The sequence below is a fragment of the Pelmatolapia mariae genome, linkage group LG6 (assembly GCF_036321145.2).
Source record: "Pelmatolapia mariae isolate MD_Pm_ZW linkage group LG6, Pm_UMD_F_2, whole genome shotgun sequence".
In the NCBI taxonomy this organism is placed as follows: Eukaryota; Metazoa; Chordata; class Actinopteri; order Cichliformes; family Cichlidae; genus Pelmatolapia; species Pelmatolapia mariae.
The window spans coordinates 27,008,366-27,033,094 of record NC_086232.1 but is presented as its reverse complement, the minus strand read 5'-3'; the positions used below and the strand labels follow the sequence as shown (position 1 = coordinate 27,033,094).

Sequence of the window (24,729 nt, the reverse complement as noted above, 5' to 3'; positions counted from 1 at the left end):
ATTTTTCAGTGCTCGTGCTGATACAATAATTGAGTCTCAACACTTTTACAAAATCAGTATGCATAACAGGGATGTCACCAGAACTTATGATACCTTTGTTATTAAAATTATGAAAATGTGATAAAGCTTTATTTTTTTAAAGATGTAAATATCACAGGCAGCACATACATATATTCCTTTTTGTAACAGGATTGATACCAACAGTGCCATCACACAACAGCAGCACTGTAGACAGGCAGACACACAGCCCCTCCCATCACTAGCAGCTGAACGCCAGAACAGCAGCACAACAAACCTGCGTCTTAAAGAACAACACTATGGCTTTTTGAGGAATCTCGAGAGGTCAGTAAAGCTCCCATTTAAACAGTTATCATAAATATTAACCTGGCTGTTGCACACGCTAACGTTATGTGTTTAACTAGTAGCAATGACCCCAAAGTTATCGTTAAGGTAGCGGCTAGCGGCTATAGCTAATAATAAAATAATGTCACTGTTGGGGCTAGGCAGCAAATATTATCAGTCCTGACCATCTGTAAGGTTAATAGACAGTCTGTTCACCAGGTTTCAGCCAGCAAACATCACTGAAACCTAGACATCATGTCTCTGGTCAAAAGTGGCAAAAACTGAACTGTATATGGACAGATGTTGATGTTGTTTCGATCTAGAATAGAGGGTAAGTCATACGTGTCTTACAAAGTGAAAAATATAGATCAGGTCATTACAAAGAAGGAATGAAATGCATTTTTTAAAAACAAATTTGGCTAGTACACTGTTCTGGACAATGTCTTATCCACGTACACTGATTAGCATAACCAAAACCTTCTTTTACAAAACACAGCATTTTATATTTTAGTCTAAAATATTATTTTATTCCAATCAATAACGAGATTGTCCCAGACTGAAGCAGGTAAAAGTTCACCAACAAGTACACAGAAAAAGTGGCAGTCTGCCTTAACTCTATGTGATCACTAATGAAAATGTGGTGCCAAGTCACCAGAAGCACAGGAAACAAACAGGGCTGGAGCTGAATACATTTGCACAGAACATCATTGTTCTAACTCTTATTTTTAAAAATGCCTTTTGCTTTTTTCCCCCTTTTCAGTATTTTCCTGGATATTGGCATCGGATTTGAAAATACAGTACTGTAAAAACCCTAAAGCAAAATTATGTTTAATAAACATGTTTTCTGCAAGATCTTTGTCGAAATTAAACTGAAGAACTGGCAAATTACTTGTTTGCATCTTAGCAAAGAATAAGAAAACATAATTATGAATCTAACCAGACATCTGATGCCAACAGTACTTGACAGCTTTCCATATTTAGTGGTGCAGACAGTGCCAGGTCAGTGCCAAATAGCCAACAAACATAAAAACTCGAATGGTCAGAAAATTAATCAACAACAACTTTCATGAATGACTAATCGCCAAGAAAAAAAACAAGCCAAAAAAGAGCACAGGATCACTGGATTCATATTGATGTAAATTCATACTGTGGTGGATCTGTATTGCTATTTTACAGTCATCTGTGTAAATATAGACACGAGTTAAGATCATACAGGGAATTCAAACAGACATATACAGTCTCCCAAATAAGCACATTTTCTCTAAGGCACATACAGTAAGTGGGGTGGGGGGTAGTTTGAGTGAGGGAGGCTTTACTCCTGTTCACATACAGCACATGGAGAGGGACAGTGAAGAGTCCGACTAATGCCCCTGAGATGACATGAGATGAGGACAATTAATCACAGTGGAGACCGGCGAGGACGGGATAATGGGGGAGGAAAAAAGACACAATGAAAAAACATAGATGGGGGAAGCTGGGGACAGAGAATAAAAGAAAGAGAGAAGGTGGAGGAGAGGGAGAGAAGTGAAGAGGAAGCCAGGAGCTTTGCCAGGCAGACAGCACTCTAGTACTGCCCACTGCTGGCTCTCTGCTACACAAGCACTCCCTGGACACTGGAAATGCTTTCACTTCATAAAGCTATCTCCGACACGCAGGCTACTAAACAAGCACACACATACCTTCCAGAGTGAGTGTGCCAGACAGAGCCCAACTCACAACCAGTAATCTAAAGCATGTGCAACTCTAAAATAAAGCTTACCATGTGTGAAAATACAAATAACAAGTCTTATGCTGGACTGTACTGTAAAATAGAGATGGGCACACATAAGGAGTGTATAAGCAAACAAATGATGCATTTATAAAAACCCTCCTGCCATATACCTGTCACATATAAAAACATGCTGTGTGCACAGAAGTACATTATACGCACACATATGTATGCCAAAAAACAAACACACAAGTACACACACCATATTGCTGAAGCTAAATGGAGACAGGGAGACAACTGTGAGACAGCATGACAGTTGGCAGGGAAAACGGAAAACATCATGGAAAAACACAACAGCCTCCTCCGATGAATCAACACATACTAACAACAGCAGGGCACCACACCGGTCACAAAGACTGCACGTTGACAGATTGCTGGCGTTTACCTTTTTGTGCGTCGAAACATGTTGGTAGCGGCAGAGGCTGTGTTGGCAGATGAACATGAGAGCAGCTGAGCCTCCACACGTACACACACCGAAATGAACTCTCTCACACACACACACAGGCTCGCGCTCAGTCAAGAAGCAGCGATTACGCTCCACGCTGGCATGTCAGCTTCCTCTGGCCAGTTAAAAACACACACACACACAGTCTCTCTTTGATGTCTGTACACGTGAGCATGCCTACAGGAGTGTGTGCAAGGGAGAGAAGAGGGATTTGGAAATGTCATCTGTGTTACAGATGAAGAAAATGAGAATTTAAGTTGGAAAAAAAGGAGAGACGGGGAGAGAGAGGAGACAGGGGGAACAGGCTGCCGAGCATCCCTCTCGGAAGGAGAGAGGATTGTGGAGCTGTTTTCAAGGGTATCGTGCCAAGCCAGGAAGTGTACAGCGACAGAGCAAAAGGGGGAGGGGGGGCACCAAAGAGAGTGAGAGAGAGAGAGAAAAGGGAGGAGGAGAATAAGATAAAGGGAAGGGGTATATGCAGTATGAATGAGAGAAAGAAAGAAACAGCATGTGGGGGGAACGCAAGTGAGAGTGCAAGAATAACAGAGTGAAAGCCAATCAGAGGTGGAGAGATGAGGGGGGCAGTGAACTGGAGACTAATGTGAATGACAAGAGAGACACAGAGAGAGACAGAGAAAGAAAGAGAGGAGGGACACTACAATGTGATTTTCATGTGTTATTTTGTGTGTTTTTGTGTATGCTGCAGCTTACACATGAGCACCACCAGACAGGGAATGACATCATTTAAAAAAAACAGACCATTCAAGGACAGTGATGTTATGTTTTTCTTTCTCTCTTTTCTGCCCCATGTACTGATGCCAACATCAACTGCCGTCTGTGTTTGCCATAGTCTGCTTTAAATATTATATTATCATTATATTGTATTATTGTCAAGGGCAGCAGAGTGATGCAGTGGTTAGCTTTGTTGCCTCACAGCAAGAAGGTCCTGGGTTTGAATCCACTGGCTGACTGTGTGGAGTTTTCATGTTCTCTCAAGTTCACTCTGGCTTTCTCCTACAGTCCAAAGACATGCATGTTAGGTTAGTTGGCCATAGTGAATGACTGTCTGTTTTCCATGTGTTAACCCTGTGATATACTGCCAACCCGTGCCATGTGTACAACTATGATAGCTGGGATAGGATCCAGATGGATGGATGGTATTAATGTCTGTAGGTTTTATGATAAAGCAACAACTACTAACATGTTTCTTTTTTGATAATATTATCAAGCCTTGTAGTGCAAAATCTACTTGCATTAACACAATAATTATTGAACTTTTTATACTAACATTCAGGCTGGTTAGGTAGCTGACAGTAAATTATGAAGCATTTTTTTTTTATCTTAACGTTTATTTAAAAAATCACAATGTTTTCCTAATTGTTATTACTTGCTTTCATTGCCTGACCCTAACCACAAATGTGTTGTCTCCCAGTCTGCTCATAGATCATCAAGGTGATGCTTCATTAATTCAGTCAATCAAAAATGGCCTCTGAAGTTCTGTTACTACAACTAAACTAGGTCAGGTTTGCAGTAATGTAATATTAGATATTCTAGGAGCCATCATTGCTTACTGCCTACGATACACACGTGCATTTAGTCAGAAAATTTTGACACCAATACTCTGGGTTTTTAATAAAACACAAAGTACTTTCCTGCTTTGCAGAGGCAGATGATAATGAATCAAAATAATTACTGGTGTTCATGTGCAATGCAATGGTATGGCCCCGATGTGCTCTAATAGCATTTAGGCAAAAGGGGAGCTCTATAACGCAGAGGACCTACCAGGCGTTTTGCTACACTACAATACTTATTTAACAGTAGGATAAATTTATCCTTATATCTTCTGTTAGGTTTATTGGGATAATCAGAAAATATATGCAAACTCATCCCTTAAAAATATTTCTTTAAGCCAGTTATTGGTTGGTATATTGCCTTTTTTTCTATTTTTAGTTACTCCCACATGCATTGTTCTACTGCTGTAAATTAGTACTTATCTGCAGATGCAGATGGGGAAGTGAGAAATTACTGAAAAACAACAGTTGTGATCATAAGTTTAAATACACTCATCGTGGGCAGAAATGTAATTGTAATTGTTGGCTTTTAATGATTTCTTTGAACTGTTCTTTTTTCAGGTTTTTACTTTGTGCACAAGTTTGAATTTATTTAGGATTTTCTGTAATCCACACGGGTTCAAAAGTAAACATACAGGCTCAAATATATCCATACACTCACTTAAATCCTTTAGTAATTTGTGCTCAGTGTTTTACAGGGTCTTTTAACTTATCAAGGTCAAGGTCTATTAATGTATAGTTACCAATCATGATTGAGTAGAGTTGGTTTTTTTCGAGGTCTGAAAGAGGACCTAAACTGTAACCGTCAGTTGGGAGGAGATTGGTTAGGATGTTCAGGGACTCAGGCTCAAGCCTGCCATGAACTGAAAACTGCAGGAATACCAATGTCACCGTCCACAGTGACACAGTGAGTTTTACATCACCATGTACTGGGAGGTTGGCACTTAAAAAAGAAGCCTCTGCTCCAAAATCAAGACCTTCAAGCTTGACTGAAATTTGCGGCAGACCACATGCACAAGCCAAATGCCTTCTGGAGAAAACTTTTATGGTCAGATGAGACAAAGACTGAGCTGTTTGGCCACAATAACAAGAAGTATGTTTGAAGGAGTAAAGGATAGTGGTGCTAGCAAAATGCTCTGGAGCGTTGCTGCCAGTGGTAGAGCTACATTGTACAAAGTGGATGGAATAATGAAGAAGGAATACCTCCAAATTCAACATCTAAAAGGCTGAAACTTGGACATATTCGGGGGTTCCAGCAGGACAATGATCAAAAGAACTTTTGGAATGGCCTTTCCAAAGCGTTGACCTCCTCTAACCCTGTTAAAATCTTGTGGAATATGGTTAAAACTTGAGTCTTTCCTAGCAAACCAAACAAATTTACATTAACTCTACCAATTCTGATAAGAAAAGCAGTCAAATGTCCAGCCATAGAACGGTAGAAGTTTTTGATGGTTACCAAAAGCAATCAAGATGACCAAGATGTAATTTGCTAAGGGAAATTTAACCAAATATAAGAAAATCAAAAATAAGCTTGTGCACCCAGTTCTTACTTTTTAAGTCATTAAAGATGTATGCTGCTCAGTCATTCCACCCTGTAAAAAGAACAGCTCAAAGAAATCATTAAAAGCCCTAAATCCCCATGATATTCATGCCCGTGATGACAGCGTGTAAACTTCTGACCACAGCTATATGCCAGCCTTTTACTTTAATGCATGCATATAGAAACACACTGACACAGTTATGTTTTTTTTTTCTAAAATATGAAATGCCAGATTGGATGAGCTCTGGCACTTGTCTCTTTGTCCTAGATATCACAGGAGCTGCTCTGCAATGCCCAACCACGAGAGATGTCATTTCTGTGTGTGTGTGCATATGTGTACGCCCTCCCTCCCTCCCTTTGAAACAAATCCACCAAATGTTAAAGCTGACGTGGGGTGACAGTTGCACAGTAGTGCTGAGGGGAGTAATTCAATAATGGATGCTGTCTCTAATGTGGGAGTCTGGGTGGATAAAATATACATGGGAGAGAAGAGAAGGAGAGAAGAGGAGGAAGTGGGAGGAGGGCGGTGATATCATTGAAACGCAGCGGGGGGTCACAGAGAGAGGGATGGGTGGCATGATATCATATAGAAGACAAGGTGGGTGTTTCCGTGTTTCTGTGTTTTCTTGTTGGTGACCCGCCTGTCCTTCAATTTATTTTCTGCATAAACTGTCAGTCATTACACCCACTGCCCAACACGACGACGCATGTAAAGAAAACCCAAAAGCAGCACCAGCTGTGAGCCTCCAACTCTCCAGCATCACCTTCATGTCATGCTGTGACATCTGCCACCCTTCCACACAGGTCAAAGGTCACGGACAAAATACATCCAATGACAGCCGCTGGAGACACACATACATGATTCACACAAGAGCACACACACAAACACGCATGGCCAAACCGAGTCTAACAGTAAACTGCAATAAACGTGGATACAGACGCACATTAACTACCCCAGGCATGTATAAGCTAACAGTGTCAGACTACTGCTAGCAGACAGTACCTCTGCCCAGAGTAAGATGTATACAGAATACTAAACAGAGAAGTACACGCAATAAAAAAAATGAGGTTAATAATAATTTTTTTTTAAACTGAGCTCTATGGGGAGAATTAACACCATGCTTCATATTTATAACCCCCTAAATGACCAGGACAGGCAGTACAACAATAACAGTTTACATGATAAACTGACATGTGAGCAAGCTAGGCGATTCACATTCAACTCATGCACAGCAAAAGTGGGCGAGCTGAAAATAAGCAGGGGAGGGAGGAAGGCATGGCTACATCAATTTCAGAAAATTTTCAAGGATTTCAACACTTGAAGCAATGACAGCAAAGAGTAAGCATATAGAGGAAAATTACACTGTCCTCCAGGTTCAAAGGTATTTGCCGGCTGCATGTTGAGCAGAAGGCAAATTTCCAAATTCTCCCTGATTTTGTGGAAGGCTTTTAACAGCAGGAGCAGCAGCAAAAGAGAGGACACAGCCAAAAAGTAAAGAGCAATTAAGACGGATGGGAGGAATAAAACAATGCTTCTGATTTTTAAGAACAGCAAAGTTTTTATTATATTGGCTTCCAGTATATAAATCTAGATTTAAAAATAAAAATACTCGTTTAGTTCTATTCTTATGTTGCATTCCAAGGACAAAAGAATCAATGATAAACCAGCACTAAGGGACAAAGGAAAAGTGGGGAACTTGGTTTCAGCACCATGGACAGAGACTCGCACGTCATTTAAGCTTCTTTTATACATACATACATTTCATATTTTAACCAACATAGCTGTCAAATGTGAACTGGTTTCACATGTTTGTGCCACACCTCGAGCCATTTTAATTGGTTCTGTCAAACCTCCAAACTTCATTCTATCTCATTCACTCCTACACTGCACAGAAAGCACCTAACTTAAGCAGAGTTTCCTTTCTGTACGAAAAGTCAGTCATATTTTTGTGAAGCTGACTCTGGACTCGATAGCTTTAACGTGGGACATTATGAAGGAATTCCCATTAATCATTTCATTCAAAGGCACAACTACAGAAAAGTGTTAGTGGGTCTTTTTCTTATACTTTTCAAGTTATGATCTTGATGAAGTCATGTACAAAATGAGTCATACACTGCAGCCAACTCAACCAACATTTTTTGTGTTTGCAATATAAATGTTACTTAAACTTAAAACACAATGAGTGTCAGGCAACCTAAAATTATACAGAGACTCTTATTTTCTATTATTTATAAGCCGTTTCTTTCTTGCATTTATTTTTCTCACAATGGGCATCGGACATACCCAGGGAAGTATGAGTCATGCTGATTCTAAAAATATCTGCTTCGTGTTTTTTTCTTCATCTGCAGCCAGGAGCCAGTCAAGACAAACCAAACTTAAACTAAAAAAAAACCTTAAAATAAACTAAAAGTGGGCGTAAATTTAATTCTGAAATATTAAGCAGTGTGCATAAATATTAACTGGATAAGCATTTAATTTTTAATATTGGGAAGTCAATATACACTCATGGTCACTTCATTAGGTACACCTGTTCAACTGCTTGTTAATGCAAATGTAGAATCAACGAATCACATGGCAGGAACTCAGTCAACCTGCTGAAATTCAAACATCAGAATGGGGAAGAAAGGCTATTTAAGTGACTCTGACCGTGACATGGTTTTTGATGCCAGAACGCCTGGTTGGAGTATTTCATTTGATTTAAAGGGATTTTCCAACACAACCATATCTGGAGTTTATAGAGCAAAGAAAAATATCCAGTGAGTGGCAGTTGTCTGAGTGAAAATGCCTTGCTCATGTCAGATGTCTGGGGATAATGGCCGGACTGCTTCGAGCTGATAAGAAGGCAACAGTAACACAAATAACTACAATCAACCAGAAATACCAACTGAGCATCGTTTAAGATGCTACCAGAAAATTGTTGCTCATTTTCTGATGGCTTCTTCCAGCAGGATACCACATCAAGTCGCAAAGCTCAAATCATCTCAAACTGGTTTCTTGAACATGACAATGAGCTCTCTGTACTCAAATGGCCCAGTAGAGTCCCTTTGGGATGTGGTGGAATGGGAGATTCCCATCATGGATGCGTAACCAACAAATGTGCAGCAAATGTGTGATGCTATCATGTCAAGATGGACCAAAATCTCTGAGGATTGTTTCCAGCACCTTGTTGAATCTTTGTCACAAAGAATTAGAGACAGCTCTGACGTTTAATGGATGTCAAACCCATTACTGGCAAAGGATATATGCGTACCTCAGCTTAGGTACGTGACTCTTTTCTTTTCACCTCATTGTTGCCAACCTACAATAAAGCACTTTGTGCAGAAACTATGGACACGTTCTGCTTTGCAGTTAAGGTCTTGCTCTCCCTCTGCAGACAGCTCTCTCTCCCTTTCTGTGCTCCGTTCACTAAGAGACGAATCAGCCAGCCGGGGCACCCAGACTGAGGCTATGAAGAGAAAATGGTAAGAGACATTCTGTTGCTCTGAATATTTCTCTGAGAATAAATCTCAGCACAGCCTTTATCTTTACCGTATGTGTAAGGTGATTTTTGTGAGTCCTTATTTCAGTCGTGTTTAAGAGCTTCATTAACTATGTCAGGGTGCTCTTCACTGTCTGATGCCTTACTTAACCAACTGTAAGGGCTTCTTGCTATGTTTGTGTTCGTCTGCACTGGGTTCACCACGGGTGGCAGTGTAGCACAGCCTGGCAGGGCAAACGTATAAGGGGCACAGGTGTAGCAGAGTGACTAATCATGCTTGGGTGACGAGGAGATGACACAGTTTTTACCGATTGTTACGCTTGAACGCTCACAGTTTTAGGATAGCCACACCAGCTATGGCGTCGTCACGCAGGGCTTTTTTGTTTTGGTGACACACCAACTGTAAGTTTGCAACAGCAGATATTATATTGGTATTATATTGGTAATTCAATAAACAAGCAGTTCTCCCACCACAAGGTAAGTAACTAAACATTCGACAGCTTAAGTCCTAGACTGCTCTGCTCTCTTTTCTCAACCCTCCGACCCCTCTCATCCACACGGGGCATTGAGGTCACAGCACGGTGCTCCTGCTGCTGAACTTTCATTGCACAGCTCAGTGGTGCAACAGATTGGACCAGCAGAGAAGCTCCATGAGTGAAAAAGCTCCTGCAAAGCTGAAACATGCTGCAGTCAGTAGATGAGGCTCCCACTACACAATAACATCATTTGACCATGACTTCTTGTAATAAAGCTGAAATGGTTCCAAGTCTTTAAAAAATATGATTCCTTCTTCATTTTTCAACAGTATGCCGTTCAAGTCAGACAACTGTGCCCATACAATATACAAGAAATTGCAAAATAGCAGTATATTGTGGCAAAGCACATTAAATGCTCTTTGATTTCCTTAATACCTCGCAGATAATTATCTTACTTTTCCCACCAGGATCTCACAAAATTCCAGATATTCCATAAGGCAAGAAAAAACTCACATCACACACAGCCATACAACCAACATTACAAAGAAACTCTCCAGGAAGTATTCTGATGATGTCACACGTGTGCACTACAGATACTACTGAATAAAAAAACCCCATATATGTATGTAGGAGAAATGCAGAAGAAAACTTACCCACTACTTTTTCGGGGCAGAGGTAGATCCTTCTGGTGAGAAAGAGAAGGCAAGAGAGAAAAGGAAAAATGGAGAAAAGGAAGTAGAGGGGGAGCAGACAAATGAGACTGGTTAGAGTTTTACACATCATGCAATCTGCAGGACTCCTTTCTAAAAGGCAGAAAACTGTTACTATTAGTTACTATTAGTGTGGTAATGAAATGTGAATTAGCATAACAATTCTTGTAATATCTCATTATACAGACTGTTACCAGCAGGAGTTTATGATTAATCTAACCACACTGATATAATTACTTATTAAAGACACGCAATTACCAAATTTTCTGTCGTATTATCAATTTAATGTGGCATGAATTTTCCTTTTTTATCCCTTCACACATTTGGCAGTGATGTTTTTAAAGTTTTGTGTGAAGCACAGCATAATTTCTCAGAAAACAGGACGAGCACGTTCAAATCAAGGTCAAAACGTAGACTGATCTTGAGTTACACAAAAAATGTAGCAATATGCTGTTTTCTCTGCCTTAAGGCAATGTGAACATACACAGATTTTTTATACCTTTATTTTATGTGTAAGCACTCTGACTTTACATGTAATGAAGCGTGGTATATAAATAAAATTGTCATTGTCCTTGCTTGTGTCCTCTTGTTTCAGGTGGGGATTAGACGTGCTTGTTTCGATGTGAAATGTTCTGGAACATACAGGAACCTGAATGAAAGCACACGTTTTGTCCTAAAGTCTTTAAAAAAAATTTCATCATGGGTGTAACTAACAGATATTTGTCGAGTTATGAGCCACATTAGGTACACCTGTTTAAGCGCTTGTTAACACAAATACCTAAACAGCTATGTTTACATCTGGGCCATGAAGACATGCTCAAAAACGACCTCCTGAAGATCAAACTGAATAACAGAATGAGCAGGGAAGATGTAAGTGGCTTTGAAAATGGTATGGTTGTTGGACACCAACAATGAAAGAATGGCTCTCAATCCAACAGAGCAGCCGACAAATCTGCAGAAACTGCTTGATGACATCAAAATCTCTGAGGGATACTTCCTGCACCTTGTTGAATCTATGCCATGAAGAATTAAGGAAGTTCTGAATGGTCCAGCCCAGTAACCCAGTAATGAAGAGGCTGATAAATGCATATATGACACAAGGGTAGAAAATAATTACCACAAAACTAGGATTAAAGTACATTTAATGTAAATCCCATGAGCCTTATACAGTATCTCTTATACTGTGACTGTGTCCCCTAAGTATTAATCACATCCACATATTGCAGAAAACGTTTATGAGATTTACTCCTACAATTGATAGCAAAAGTTACATGTAACATAAATATTAACTACTGTAGGTTAAGGAAAGATTTTTCTTTCTTTTGCTCATCAGTTAAAAAAAAAATCATATGTGCATCACAGCATACATCTGTCACCTGGCACCTGATAATTGTTTAGCAATAATATATATATAAATGGTTAATCTTCATAAAGTCGCGATCTGTGAATTTGCACTTCCTTAGAGTTCACCACTAATGCTACTTGCTCACTAGTTGCTTAGGTCTGCAATAGGCTATTTTCCATTTATTCAAAACTAAATGGAAACTGGCCCCCTTTCTTTTACTATCAATAAATTTCATTAAGGGATTGCATGGTTTTACAGCTGGTTTGTTTCAAAGTAGGCCATAACATGATAATAACAATCCCTTACTTCCTAAATGTTGCATGAAAAAATAAACTTGTAGTGAAAGTTTAGTTATGTAATTATGTATATGCAACATAAGCATATAATTTCTGAAATGACTATTTTGATAGTAAAGGTTGCCGACCCCTGCACTACAGCCAAACCCCGAGCTGATTTTAAAATGCATAAAGTATAACACTGGCTTAAGTGTTTAGAGTAGGGATCCAGGGTATGTTCAGTATGTTATCTTAATAAAAATACCCTAGATGAAAATTTAAAAAAAAAGAGCAATGTTTTAATTTACAGCTTGGCTTTAAGGTGATATTATATTGTTCATGTATACTGTCAGTGAAAATCAGTTTGACAAATAATCCCTCGTAAGTGCTTGGAGACCTTAGGGCTTCAGGAAACACCAGGTTGGAGGGAGACAAAATCAATTTAAAAATTGTTGCTGCTATATTTATGACACTGGGACACAACTGTAAGGACTCTGATGTGATTACGATCTACTGGGATGAATCTGTATGCTGTTTGTTACCCATCAAGTCCCAATTTAAAACCATTAAACATTCAGTTTAGCTAAGATCAGGTTACTGTCAATTTCTCTTGTCAGCCTGTCCTGTGTCGCTTATCAGGATATTTTCTACCTCTCAATGGCTTTGCTAAAAAGATAACGTCTTTTTCCCCCCACTCGGCTTGTCAAACACAGCCATGTCTGTGAATTCAAATGAATATAAGTGACTAGAGACGCTAGGGTCACATAAGTTGAGGGAAATAAGGTAATTATAAACGACTGCGACTGGTTTTCACTGGTTTTGATTTGATCCTGAGAGTTCTGTCCCTCCGTCTCCCTCGTTGCCTTTGTTTAAGTAAACCAGCATTACAAAGTCAAACTGATGAAACGTGACTTGACAGCTGGAGCTTTTGTCTCCAGTCTCAAAACAAGCTGGCTACCCAAACCCGCCCAATTCCAACACCGTGGGCCATGAACACACTTGCAGTCCGTTAATAGAAAATTACATTACAATATTCAGTATTTAGCACGACAAGAATGGTCCATGTGTTAAGGTATAAAAGGTTTTAATACGCAGAACAGTTGATCCAGATGTTTAGAAACTGAAGTCAAAGATAACTGGATGAAAGGACAGAAATAAGCTCATCACACTTCATATTTTGAGGAAAATCTTTTGTCTACCTGAAGTCTTTGTCTCACAGCCCTCGGCAGATGCTTCTTATCTGCCTTGGTGATGCTCTCACACTGCAACCACCTTTAGCTCTTGTCGATATCTTTAGCCCAGCTTTCAACAAGAAAAAATCAGACTGAGTTGAATAATTCTGGTTGCTTTGGCTGCGTGTTTTGATGCATGCGGCTGAATTTGAGCAAACAGTTTGCTCCTGTATACCTCCTCATTCTTCTGTCAGCAGTGCAATCATACATAAAAAGCAGTGTGCCAGTTAAGCTGGCAGCCATAGGTGGCCTAGCCATAACAGACCAGCCGTTATGTTTGATAGATGAGGTGGTGTGCTTTGGGTCATGAGCCATTTTTCTACATATTTTGTTCTTGTCACATCTTTTTTTTCCCATGTGTCCACAACTTTGTACAAGAGCTTCCACTTTCTTTCTGGATGTTTTCTGTATTGTTTTATAAGTTACAATCTCATATAGGATTTGTTTTTTCTCACTGAACCATCTGATGATCAGTTCATTACATGATCATTATTATTTGCCTGCAGATTAGTCTTAACTTGCTGCTGCCCTGCTCGTGTTCCTTGGTTAGACATTTTTTGCTTTTTTAGAATGATCCCAACTTTTGTTTTGGCCAATCAACTTACTATCTGTCTCACAGATTTAAGCTTGTGCATCCAATTCTTTTTTTTAAGTCATTAAAGATGTATGCTGTACAATCATTCCACTCTGAAAGAAATCATTAAAAGACCAAAAATTATCAAAATTAATCACTTTTTTGCAGAGAATTACATTACAGGAAATCTACCACTCTCGTCGGTGGTATGGAGCAGTGCTCTTCCTTGTTTTCAGTCTTTATAATAAGAGACACTTATCATATCCAAACTGAAGCTTCATACATGCCGAACAGACATGACGTCTTCGCTGAACTCTTGCCAAGAAAGTGCAACTTGACAACTACTCATTACAACTTATATTCAATATTAAAATATGCAACTTTAATAATAGCATTTCAGGTAGAGCGGAGGGCAGACAGTTTTTATCTGGGAGTGACATCATCTATCATGGTCAGTTTTTTCAGGAATGCTAATACGCTACATCATCAAGAGGAAGTGAGCTACGCCAGGGTGACTCAGAGAGCGCCCCACTGGAGTCTTGTGTGTGTGTGTGTGTGTGTGTGTGTGTGTGTGTGTGTGTGTGTGTGTATGCACGCGCGCGCTGGTATGTGTGTGTGTGTGTGTGTGTGTGTGTGTGTGTGTGTGTGTGTGTGGATATGGGGCAATAGGGATGGCTAATGGACCAAACCCCAACACCTGCTCCCTCTCACTGTCTTTTCAGTTGACAGCTACTGTATGTACTGCTTTCTTGTTACTGGCTATTACTAAGCGTATCACAGCAAGATATAGGCACAAGCTATTATTACTATTATTCTCTAAATTTTAGCTCTAATATAAGATTTTTCCACTTTTCAGTATGTACATGATTTAATATGGAAATAATGATAGTAATGCAAATCTGAAACACATTTGACGCAGTGTTGCACTGATTAATTGATCCATTATTTTAAAAAGATTATTGGTAATTATCTGAAAAATCAATTACTCTTCATAATTAAAAAGCCATTCATCAGAGATTTGAGATTCTTTAATTCCAGAAAGTTTCTCCTTTGTTTTGAGTTCAGAGAAAAGAAGTTCTGACAATGACACAAACCTCGATGGACATTTTTCTCTTTTCTCTGGTGTTTTCTAGTTTAGACTAAAAAAAAGTGTATAAATAAATATTAAATGTAATTACTGTACATTTAAGCTACACATTAATATACAATTAAATTAATCAATAGCAGCAGTAGCCACAATCTCCAGACACACGTCAGACCTAAGCCAGAAGACAAAAAAGGGCAATTCTTCATTAATCAATAAGGATTTCAATCTCATAAATAAATCACTGTGCATCCTTAACATGATGTAGCAAAGTGCTATTTCAGTCTCTAAAAGCCTGAATGAAAAGTTAATACATATTTTTGAATCTATGCGTACTTCTGTTGTTCTGGTCAATTGATGAACAAGTGTTTTCGTTAATTTTTAGTAAATGAATTAATACAGAACAACAAAAACACTGACAATTTGCTGATGTTCCTTTGATTCCAGGTGTGTGCAAGTAAATGTAAAACTATTTTATACAAAGTTGTACCAAAAGTTAAATTTTGAGATTTTGAACTGATTGTAATGCCACAAAGATGTCACATTACTAAACAATTGTTACATTAATTAAAAAAAACCCTGATCAGCTGATTTAAGAAAAACAGTTACTTGTTTGCTTCTGTTTATCTGACCTCTGTTTCATCTCCTTTATGGTATTTGTCTCCAGGCACCGTCATTATTATTGATCAGCCTCTGTGCTGGATCGCTTTCATGCTTCAGAATGTCGCATGTTCAAAATAAAATCACCTTTTACATTTTATGACATTTCATGTATTTTCTGCATTTCTTTTTCTAAAACAACTGACACCTTGGGCACATCTGAAATGATTAAAGATCATCCTTTAGAAGATGCATAAGTAATACAGTGCTAGTATCACTGATACTCATTATTAAAACTCATTCTCTGTCTTCACGGTTATACACTCACAAGCCACTTTGTTAGGTACATGTGTTGAACTGCTTGTTAACACAAATATTTAATCAACCAGTCATATGATTCATGACCATTTGTGACCAGTCATATGGTCATGCAGACACGGTCAAGACAACTTGCTGAAGTTCATCAGAACAGAACAAAAGGTGATTGAAGTGACTTTAAATGTAGCATCATTGTTAGTGCTAGATAGGGTGTGTAGAATATTTCAGAAACTTTTGACCTTGTAGGATTTTTCTACATAGTTATCTCTAATGTTTACAGAAAATGGACCAAAAATTTGAAAATATCAGTTGAAAGCAGTTTTGACTGCTTCAAGCTGATAGAAAGCCAAAAGTAACTTGAATAAATACTCGTTATTACTCAGGTATGGAGAAGAGCATATCTGAGCAGATGAGCTACAGCAGCAGAAGACCACACTGGATGTCATTTCTGTCAGCTAAGAACAGGAAACTGAGGCTACAGCTCACACAAGCTCACCAGTATTGGACAATAAAGAACTGGAAAAATGTTGCCAGGTCTGATGAGTCACAATTTCTGCTGCATTATTCAGATGGCCAATGTCAGAATTCCAAATCATTCCAATATGGACCAAAATCTCTAAGCAATGTTTCCAGCACCTTGTTAAATCTATGCCATGAAGATTTAAGGCAGTTCTGAAGACAAACGGAGGTCCGACCTGGAACTAGCAAGATGTACGTAATAAACTGACCAATGTGTTTATGGGATGTTTCATTATTAGCACCCATTTTCTGCCTTTGTGCTTATACTAATGCAAAAATGTGTCCATGTTCACACTGCAACAATTTAGAAGTGTGATCTCGGACACACATACAAATTCCAGTTCACATTCATGGCACTGCAGTTACATTACATAACAAGAAAGCCTCCATACAAATAGTTTAACAAAAGCATCAACTTTAAAAAAAAAAAGTTCTGATGTAACCTGCGTGCACTACAAAGATGCAAAAGCATTAGTTAAGCATTTTCTACAGCTTTAATTCAACATAGCCAGACTCACGGAAATCTGCACATACAAACAAACACCTCCCCGGCACATTTAATGTATTATGCACAGCTTCCGTGCGCCAAGTAACAGCCCATTAATCACATGCTCCTCGGTCGCTATGCTTTGTGAAGACAGGATAGTTCAACCCAGATTAAAATATTATGCAAGTTTGCCTAAGATGTTAAGACAGGGTGTCAGATGTTTTTTCTTTGGCTTTTGCTTTTCAGTTAATATCTACCCAAGGACCAAGTGAAGGCCAAGTGCAAACCATAGAAAAGAAAAATGTTAATATGTTGCTCCTCTGGGCAGAGTCATGAGACTTCTGTTCTGTTTCCACTGCCAAAACTCAGAGCAGATTGGAAGGCAAATGTCACACAGTGTATTGTTCAGTTTAACAGTCTGCAAGTCTTCAGTTTTTTCTTAATAGCCTTCAATTCAGAGCTCTTGACACCAGGGTCTGAAATAATGTAGCATCTCGATGAAATGTGCAGATTTTGAAACCTTAAGAGCTGGTATTTTTGTCTTACTTCATGTATTTCGGGAATTAAGTCTGGCAAAAACTTTATTTCTTTAAAGGTTTCTGGCATGAGAATTCTAGCTCTGCAAAAAGTAGTTCAAATATTTGAAAGTATTCCCAAATATATTGTGGCCTAGATTTGTTGCTTTGATGTACACTTTGCTCTCCCAGTGCAAAACCTACCCTTTTCTGAATAATACTGACATCAGAAGGACGTGTTGAGGCAGAACAAAGCAGTGGGCATGGCAATGAGTGACAGGACTTGGCAAACAGAGCTGGATCTTCTGCAGTGATCACACTCTTATCCCTCGTGCTTAGCATATTGGAAATGGGCACACTGCCCAGAACAAAATATTGGACAAATTATGCTTGTGTGTGTGTGTGTGTGTGTGTGTGTGGTTGTGTGTGTGTGTGTGTGTGTGTGTGTGTGTGTGTGTGTGTGTGTGTGTGTGTGTGTGTAAGTGGCTTACTCCATACTCCTACATGAGAGCGGGATGAGACACACAGCATGATTTGTGTTTGTTTGTGTGTGCGTGAGTGTTTGACCATATGGGTTAAGTGTAAGTATATTGTACTCCACACACGTACAATTACTCGGACAATATGATAACCTTCTCTTCAGATGAAAACAACTCATATGACTGATACACTTTCTCCCACAGCAGAGACTACAGTTACAGTTGAATAAAATGGATGGAAAGGTGCCTAAACTCAGGGTGTTAGTCATGATTGCTGGTGATCTACTTTCTATTATTGTGTGTTTACTAATGAGGCAACTGCTTCTGTTGCATGACAGCATGACTTTGTGTGACTGATATAAAGTCTTTGGAGCACTACAGTCTGTAATTGTCATTTAACACGATATCAAATTCACATCAAAAGTGTAAGTCAGTCTAAAGCTGTTGTCGCATGTCCAAATATCACAGAAAGGACCAACAGGAGATATGGGGAAAAAAAACATAAACCAAAACTGTAGATCAAAACATCTACTGAACGTCAGTGTTTTACAGTGATTTATTTCTCTGTGTGACATCATAATGATGTGGCAGCCGGACAACTGCAGAATGAAAATGATACAGTCAGAAGGAAGGTTGGACACGAAGAGGAGGACAGATGGATAAAACACGTGACGCAGATGAAATAGTATAAAACATTACTGTGGATCCAGTAGAGATAAATGACTACTAAACTATAGATGACAGCAGGTTTAGCCAATCAGCAAACTTATGACCATGACAATTCACATGTTTATATGTTTAATCTATTAGCTAAATATGTCTGGTGTGCCAGCCACAGCAGAGTCGAGTATACACACTCCATCTGCTGGGCCTATATTTTCATCAATATCCACCTATCATGCACATAAACTGGTGTTGAAATTGCAGCACACGAGTGTCAAAGGTACATCTCGATGTCCCAGCCACAGATTTCTGTTGGCACACCTCTCAATGCTGCCTTGTTTTCTGTCCAACAAGCCCTCCAAATTAAAAGATAAAATTTGCCCATGCTCTCTAGAACAAGAAAAAAATCTGATGCACCTATTGATATGAAAACATCAGTTTTGTGGCCCTTCAGAAATAAATATACAATTTCATGGGTTAGAGTTTAAATGATGACTTTGTGAAGGTAAAGCAATCATTACTATGGTAACAAATAACTAGTTAGCTAATATTTATGAGCATTTATAAAGGAAATCATCTTTGGTTGGAAAACTGTCCTGAGTTCTGATGTTTTTGGATCTCCTGTTGTTACAGACTTCGCTGTCACTCCGTCATAACATCACCTCACTTCCTCCTTTGGCACCACCATAATTACGACAGGCCATGTATAATTGATGCATATTTAAAACATGTTTTCAATAATACATCTAACTTCTGTTTCAGCTTCGCTGGTACTAGGATGAAAAACAGAAAATATTTTCCACCGCATACTACAATGCAATCGTTTTTTTCATTTAAGCTCCTTATTGAATCATATTAAGATTTACATTTTTTGAAGCCTTTACTTTTTTTGTATATTCTGTTATTTTCAGTTTAACCAAGCTTTTTCTTTAGTTTTATTTTTTAACCTTTCTTACCTATTTTGGTCTGTAACATTGCATTTATTTTATTGATATAAGCTGTTTGGGCTATTGTAACACAGTATTTTACCTATTTTTAGGATTAATAAAGTATTTCTTATCTCTGAAAGTTTTGATATACAGTGGACCTCACGGCTGGACATGTGTAAGTGTTTGGAATGGGGCATTCAGGAGGTCTAGCAGCCCTTTTCCACTAGCACCTACTCAGCTCGACTCGTACCTGGCACCAGGTACTTTTGTTAAAGTTCCATGTTTTACCTTGTAACTTCTGTTTATGCTTTATTGATTCGAAAATAAACTGTTGAATGCCACAAATGTAGTGATTCATCCCAACATATCAGATCTTAAGCCCCTGGCATCAAATCTTAAACATCAGAAAATCTTGTTATCTTTGATTCCTTTCTTAAATTTGACTCACAAATTAAATCAAGCGTTGAAGTCTTTCATTTTAAAAAGAAGAAATTATTTCTTTCTATCAATGATCCCGAGGAAGTCATTCATGCTTTTATTACATCTAGACTAGAATGCTGCAATTCCTCATCTGTTGGACTGAGCAAAACCTGATATCATGAATGCAGCCGGTTCAAAATGCTGCTGTTAGACTCTTGACTGCTACATGGAAGTGGGATCATATTCCAGCCATTCTTAAATCATTGCACTGGCTTCCTGTGACGTGCAGGATCAATTTCAAAATGTTGCTTCTCACATGTAAGTGCTTTTGTGTGCTTGCTCCAGTTTACAGCTTTACAATGCTATGTTCTATGACGCTCACTTAGTTGACTTCTTGTAATTTCAAATTCCCGATAAGGTTGTACAGGTGATCAGGCATTCTCAGTCAAAGCTCCAAAACTTCCTGGAATCATCTTGTTTCTCAGGTTAAGTCATCTTCCTCAGCAACTGAAAACAAACATCTTCTCATTAGCTTTCTCATCTTCAGACTATTGCTTAATTTTTCCTAATTCCTCTTTTTTACTATTCGTATTTTATTATTTTTATTATTATTTACTCTATTTTTCTTTATTGTTCTTAAATCATTAATATTATTCCTATTATAGTTTTGCTTGCTGTGCAGCACGTCACTGTCTGTTGTGCCTAAATGTGCTATAAAACATATATATATAATATTGACTTGAAACATTATTAGATGACCTAAAACATTATTGCACTTATTTATGTGTTTCAGCTACCTCAGTTTTACCCCAAATTAGTTCAGTGTCCACATTCATAGTTGACCAGTGAAGTAGTCATCAGTGCTAAACACAAACATGTCATCAGTATATACACTCAGTCCTTTTCCTCCCTCCTCCATCCCTCTGGTATGAAAGCAGATCTAGGCAGTAAAGGGATCCAGACATTGTAACAAGCACTTAAATGGGGTCTAGTATAGCCCACAGCTGCTGCCTTCTTCTAATCTATGCTGCCGCCACCCTTCCTCCTCCTCCTCCCAGCCTCGAGCCCTTTCAGGCCATCCTGCTGCTGGTGGTTGGTCTTCCTCCCTCAGGGCACACAGGGCTGTTAGGCCACCATTAGTCCTACTAATGGGCCTGACAACTGCACCACATCCTCAGCATTTAGACCTCCTCTGTCTGAGATATGGATATCGACCACTTCTCAATGGAACTGGAGAGTATAGGGCCAGAGGGTGGGAGTCGATTTTGTATGTACATATACAGAATTTGTGTGTTATGCACGCACACACAAAAACTAACCGTTGGCTTCAAAACATGTCTTCACCTTAAAATTCAATGGTTTATGCTACCTTAGGGGAACTTCATGATCCTATAAGGAAATCTAGTCTCCATAACAATTTGTGGAGACATGATTTTTAAATCAAAATAACCTGTAAAAACTAGAAAACACACCTACACATTAAACACCGCATGACTAAAAAGTACACGAACCAAGTACCTGTCTTTCTATGTGGTTATGTGTTCCTGATTACCATTACAGTCCATTTTACAAGAGTGTGGGAGTGTGGGAGTGTGTCTCTGTCTCGTTGTGTATTTGCATGTGCATAACATTAATGTGCACATCAGATTGCGTCTTGTCCCCTGCCAGTTTACCCACTCTCTGTTTCTATTGACAGTGTTGAGATCCATGGCTGAAATTCCGATATGATTAACCTCTGAAGAAATAATTCAGGACTAAGGACTTCTGAGTGTTTCATTCACACACTGAAACCTGCCAAACCATCATTATAGCATAGAGCAGTCATTGAGGTGAGCTAAATTCTACTCTAACAAGCTCTGGTACTCATTTGCAGAGAAGAATATCTATATTACATATCTGATCCAGATCTCTTTACTTCTTTGATGTACAAGATCAGTCTCCTGGTGTGAAGAGTTAAGAAGGTGCAAGAACACAACTCTAACACATAGGGATTCATCAGAGAAGCTCATTCAGAGCAGAGCTGAAAGAATAACACCTGTTTAATAAGGAAAGACACTGTCAAGATTTACTACTTTCTATACTACATGTAACCGGTGGAGGCTGGTAACCTGTGATTGCCATGTTTCAGTATATTTTAACATGGTGTCTAATCTTTCAGTCTAAAAATACAGTGTACATATAAGTTCAGAGTAAAAACAACTTACTTGCAGCAAAATGCAAAAGTGAAGCAACTATTTTAACGATCAAAATTTGATGTAAAAGTCACAAACTTTTATGGTTTCAGGTCAGTCCAGGTTAGTCATTTGATACTGAAACAGACAAATCAAGCTCTCTCAATAGAGATTAATGTTGGATGTAATTTCATTATTTTCTTCTGTTTTATAGACCGAGCAGTCAAACTAGACGGTAATCAGCATAAATCATCTAGATGGAGGAAAAGCTGATGGGAGTTTAGTTTTAATAAAAGGCTACACTCTGGTAAATCACAACCTGTTAATCATGCACAAATGCATTTCAGGAAGTACACAAACATTACTGCTTCCTGCACTTTTATCAAATGCTTCGTCTTAATGTCAACATAGAGTTCAAGAAGTGCAGCTCAACAATGGCAGGGATGGCTGTGATACCCACAGACTGCCTTGTTTTTCTCCTGACCTTACAGTGGGGACACAGGCAAACTACAATCTAGGGAATAGCATTGCAGGAAATTGTTCACATCTATTATTTTTTCTATTATTATTACTATTTATAAGTGATGGGAACTCTTCTACAGAAGGATATTTTTGGTAGAGTTTTCAGCAAACTAATCTTACTGTAAATTAATTTAAAAGGCAGCTCAGACAGACTAGCAAACAGTGGCACTAATGGTGAGCTCTGCCTGTCTCACTTGATTAGTTTCACACGCCCACCACACGAGCGTCAGAGCAAGCTTTTACCGGCGCCTTGACATGTCAGTCACAATAAAAGTGACTAACCTACATAATGCAAATGTAACAGTACAACCCATTTAACTTACTCAGTCTCCTTTTGGTAGACCGTATTCAACACGACTGATTACTATGGATGTCCAACATATAAAGAAAGCTTCATACTGTCTGTGATTCTTATCTGTTTATTATCACTTTATGTAACCACTACTAGAAATTAATGATCTATTTCAATAACTATGACAACATTATGATTTGTCAGGCGTTTGTGTGCCAAATTAGCCAAGTATTGCATTCATAGTCTCAGTTGTGATACATGTAAGCTGGTTAAAAAAAGGACACTGACATTTATAAGGAATTGTATTTTAGAGGCAGAACACTATAGTTTTTATGTGCTCTTTAGATGCTTCCAAAACATTTGACATCAGAAGTAGTTTGTTAAATTGCAACGCAGAGGGGTCCCTGCATATCTAATTAGGATTTTACAGTGTTGGTATTCACATAGAACTATGCAAGTTAAGTGGAGTATGGAGATATCTGAATCTTTTTCTGTATCTAATGGAGTCAGACAAGAGGGAATGTTGTCTCCTGTTCTATTCGATCTGTATCTTAATCATCTTTCTGTCACGTTAAATGATTATAAGACTGGTTGTATGGTGGGTAATCTTCTTGTTAATCATTTAATGTAAGATGATGATCTTATAACTGTAATTTGTAGATCCAATGATATGTACAAAAACTACTTAGACTGCATCGAATTTAGAGGAATGCGTGTTACATGAATCTATCTTACATCTACAAATCACCACCATGCAGCAGCTTCTGGCCAAAGAAATCTTCCATACTTCCATGAAAACACTTTCTGTTATAATGAAATGACGGCACTGTATCCGAGTATTGACTGCGTTTGCGTAACACCCCAAAAGTTCTCACCTGCAGCCTCCGTCTTCGGATGATCCCTGAATCATCCATAGCGCGTGTCGGAGGGGGTGTCACACCTGTCGGTTGGTCTCGTGGCTCCCTGGTCTCCAGGTGACGGGGCGAGAAGAGGGTCCACTCTCGCGTGGCTTTCAGCGAGCCAGCAAGACGTGATAATTAAACGCTAATAAGCCGAAACACCCGACGGAGTGTCAGTAGGTGTCAACATCACTTTTCAGAGAAAAGGAGGTGATGTTCCGGAGTTTAGGAGGCCCTGTTAAGGTCAGTATGAGAAATACCATAAATCCTATATATAAAGACGCATATATAAACGTTTACCGTCACGTGCTACAAGCAAAAAACTACACCGGGGTTTGACCAAAATATAAAAAGTGCCGCTCCTGTGCTCGACCCCAGCCGACATCCCATGCTGGCTGAGACTGACAGAGAGTACTGACTAGGCTCCTCTGCGAAGTGCTGAATAAGCAAGAGGCTTCACGGTGGGATCAGCGTGCTCTGCATGAACTTAAGTCCAGCTGGGAGATAGAGAAGAAACCCCTCAGACTGTCACACCGAGGCTTATCGAGGGGAAGATAAAACAAAGTTTGCGCACATCTTCACTCCCGAACAGCCGGTGATCCACGGCCCAAGACAAAAAACATTTTCACTAAAATTAAATTAGATCACCATTTTAGATGCTTCTGTCGCGATGATCCTCCGTTGGTTTAAAAACCCAGTAAAGAAGTCCTCAAGCAGCCAAGCCACACACATCTATGTGCTGCGTGCAGGTACACAGAGTTCACTGCATGCATACTGCACATCACTACCACAGATCTCGATCTTATCACACATACACGTCAGGGAATATGTGCATTTAAAAAAAAAAAAAGAAAAAAAAGAAAAAAAGGGGGAAAAGGCACGATGAATGAGAAGCGCCTCTACCCGTCCATCTGGTGAAACATGCAAACACAGCGGCATCGAAAGCAGGTTGATCGCTTCTCGTTTTCGTCCTCTGGGACACGGATTTGTCCGTCTTCGGGTATTCGATGTGTTTACTCTGTTCTTCTCGGGTGTAGCACCGCTTTTCCTGTGAAGAAATGATCTGTGTTTGCT

General features: G+C 39.0%; 1 protein-coding gene across 3 annotated transcripts in view; it reads right to left on the bottom strand.

Annotated features, from left to right (window-relative positions):
* Nucleotides 1-24,479, bottom strand: part of mast1a (microtubule associated serine/threonine kinase 1a) — an 80,814-nt gene extending 56,335 nt beyond the window's left edge. Inside the window, exons 1-2 of one of the 3 annotated variants that reach the window (XM_063476439.1) lie at nucleotides 23,632-24,479; nucleotides 10,275-10,306 (exon numbers count right to left, since the gene is read on the bottom strand). In XM_063476439.1, the coding sequence (XP_063332509.1) occupies nucleotides 10,275-10,306; nucleotides 23,632-23,670 (71 nt within the window). In that variant the 5' untranslated portion in view covers nucleotides 23,671-24,479. Of the gene's footprint in view, nucleotides 1-2,495; nucleotides 2,887-10,274; nucleotides 10,307-23,631 lie in introns of those variants that run through there. The other 2 variants (XM_063476440.1, XM_063476441.1) reach the window with 2 other exon arrangements.
* Nucleotides 24,480-24,729: the final 250 nt, after the last annotated feature.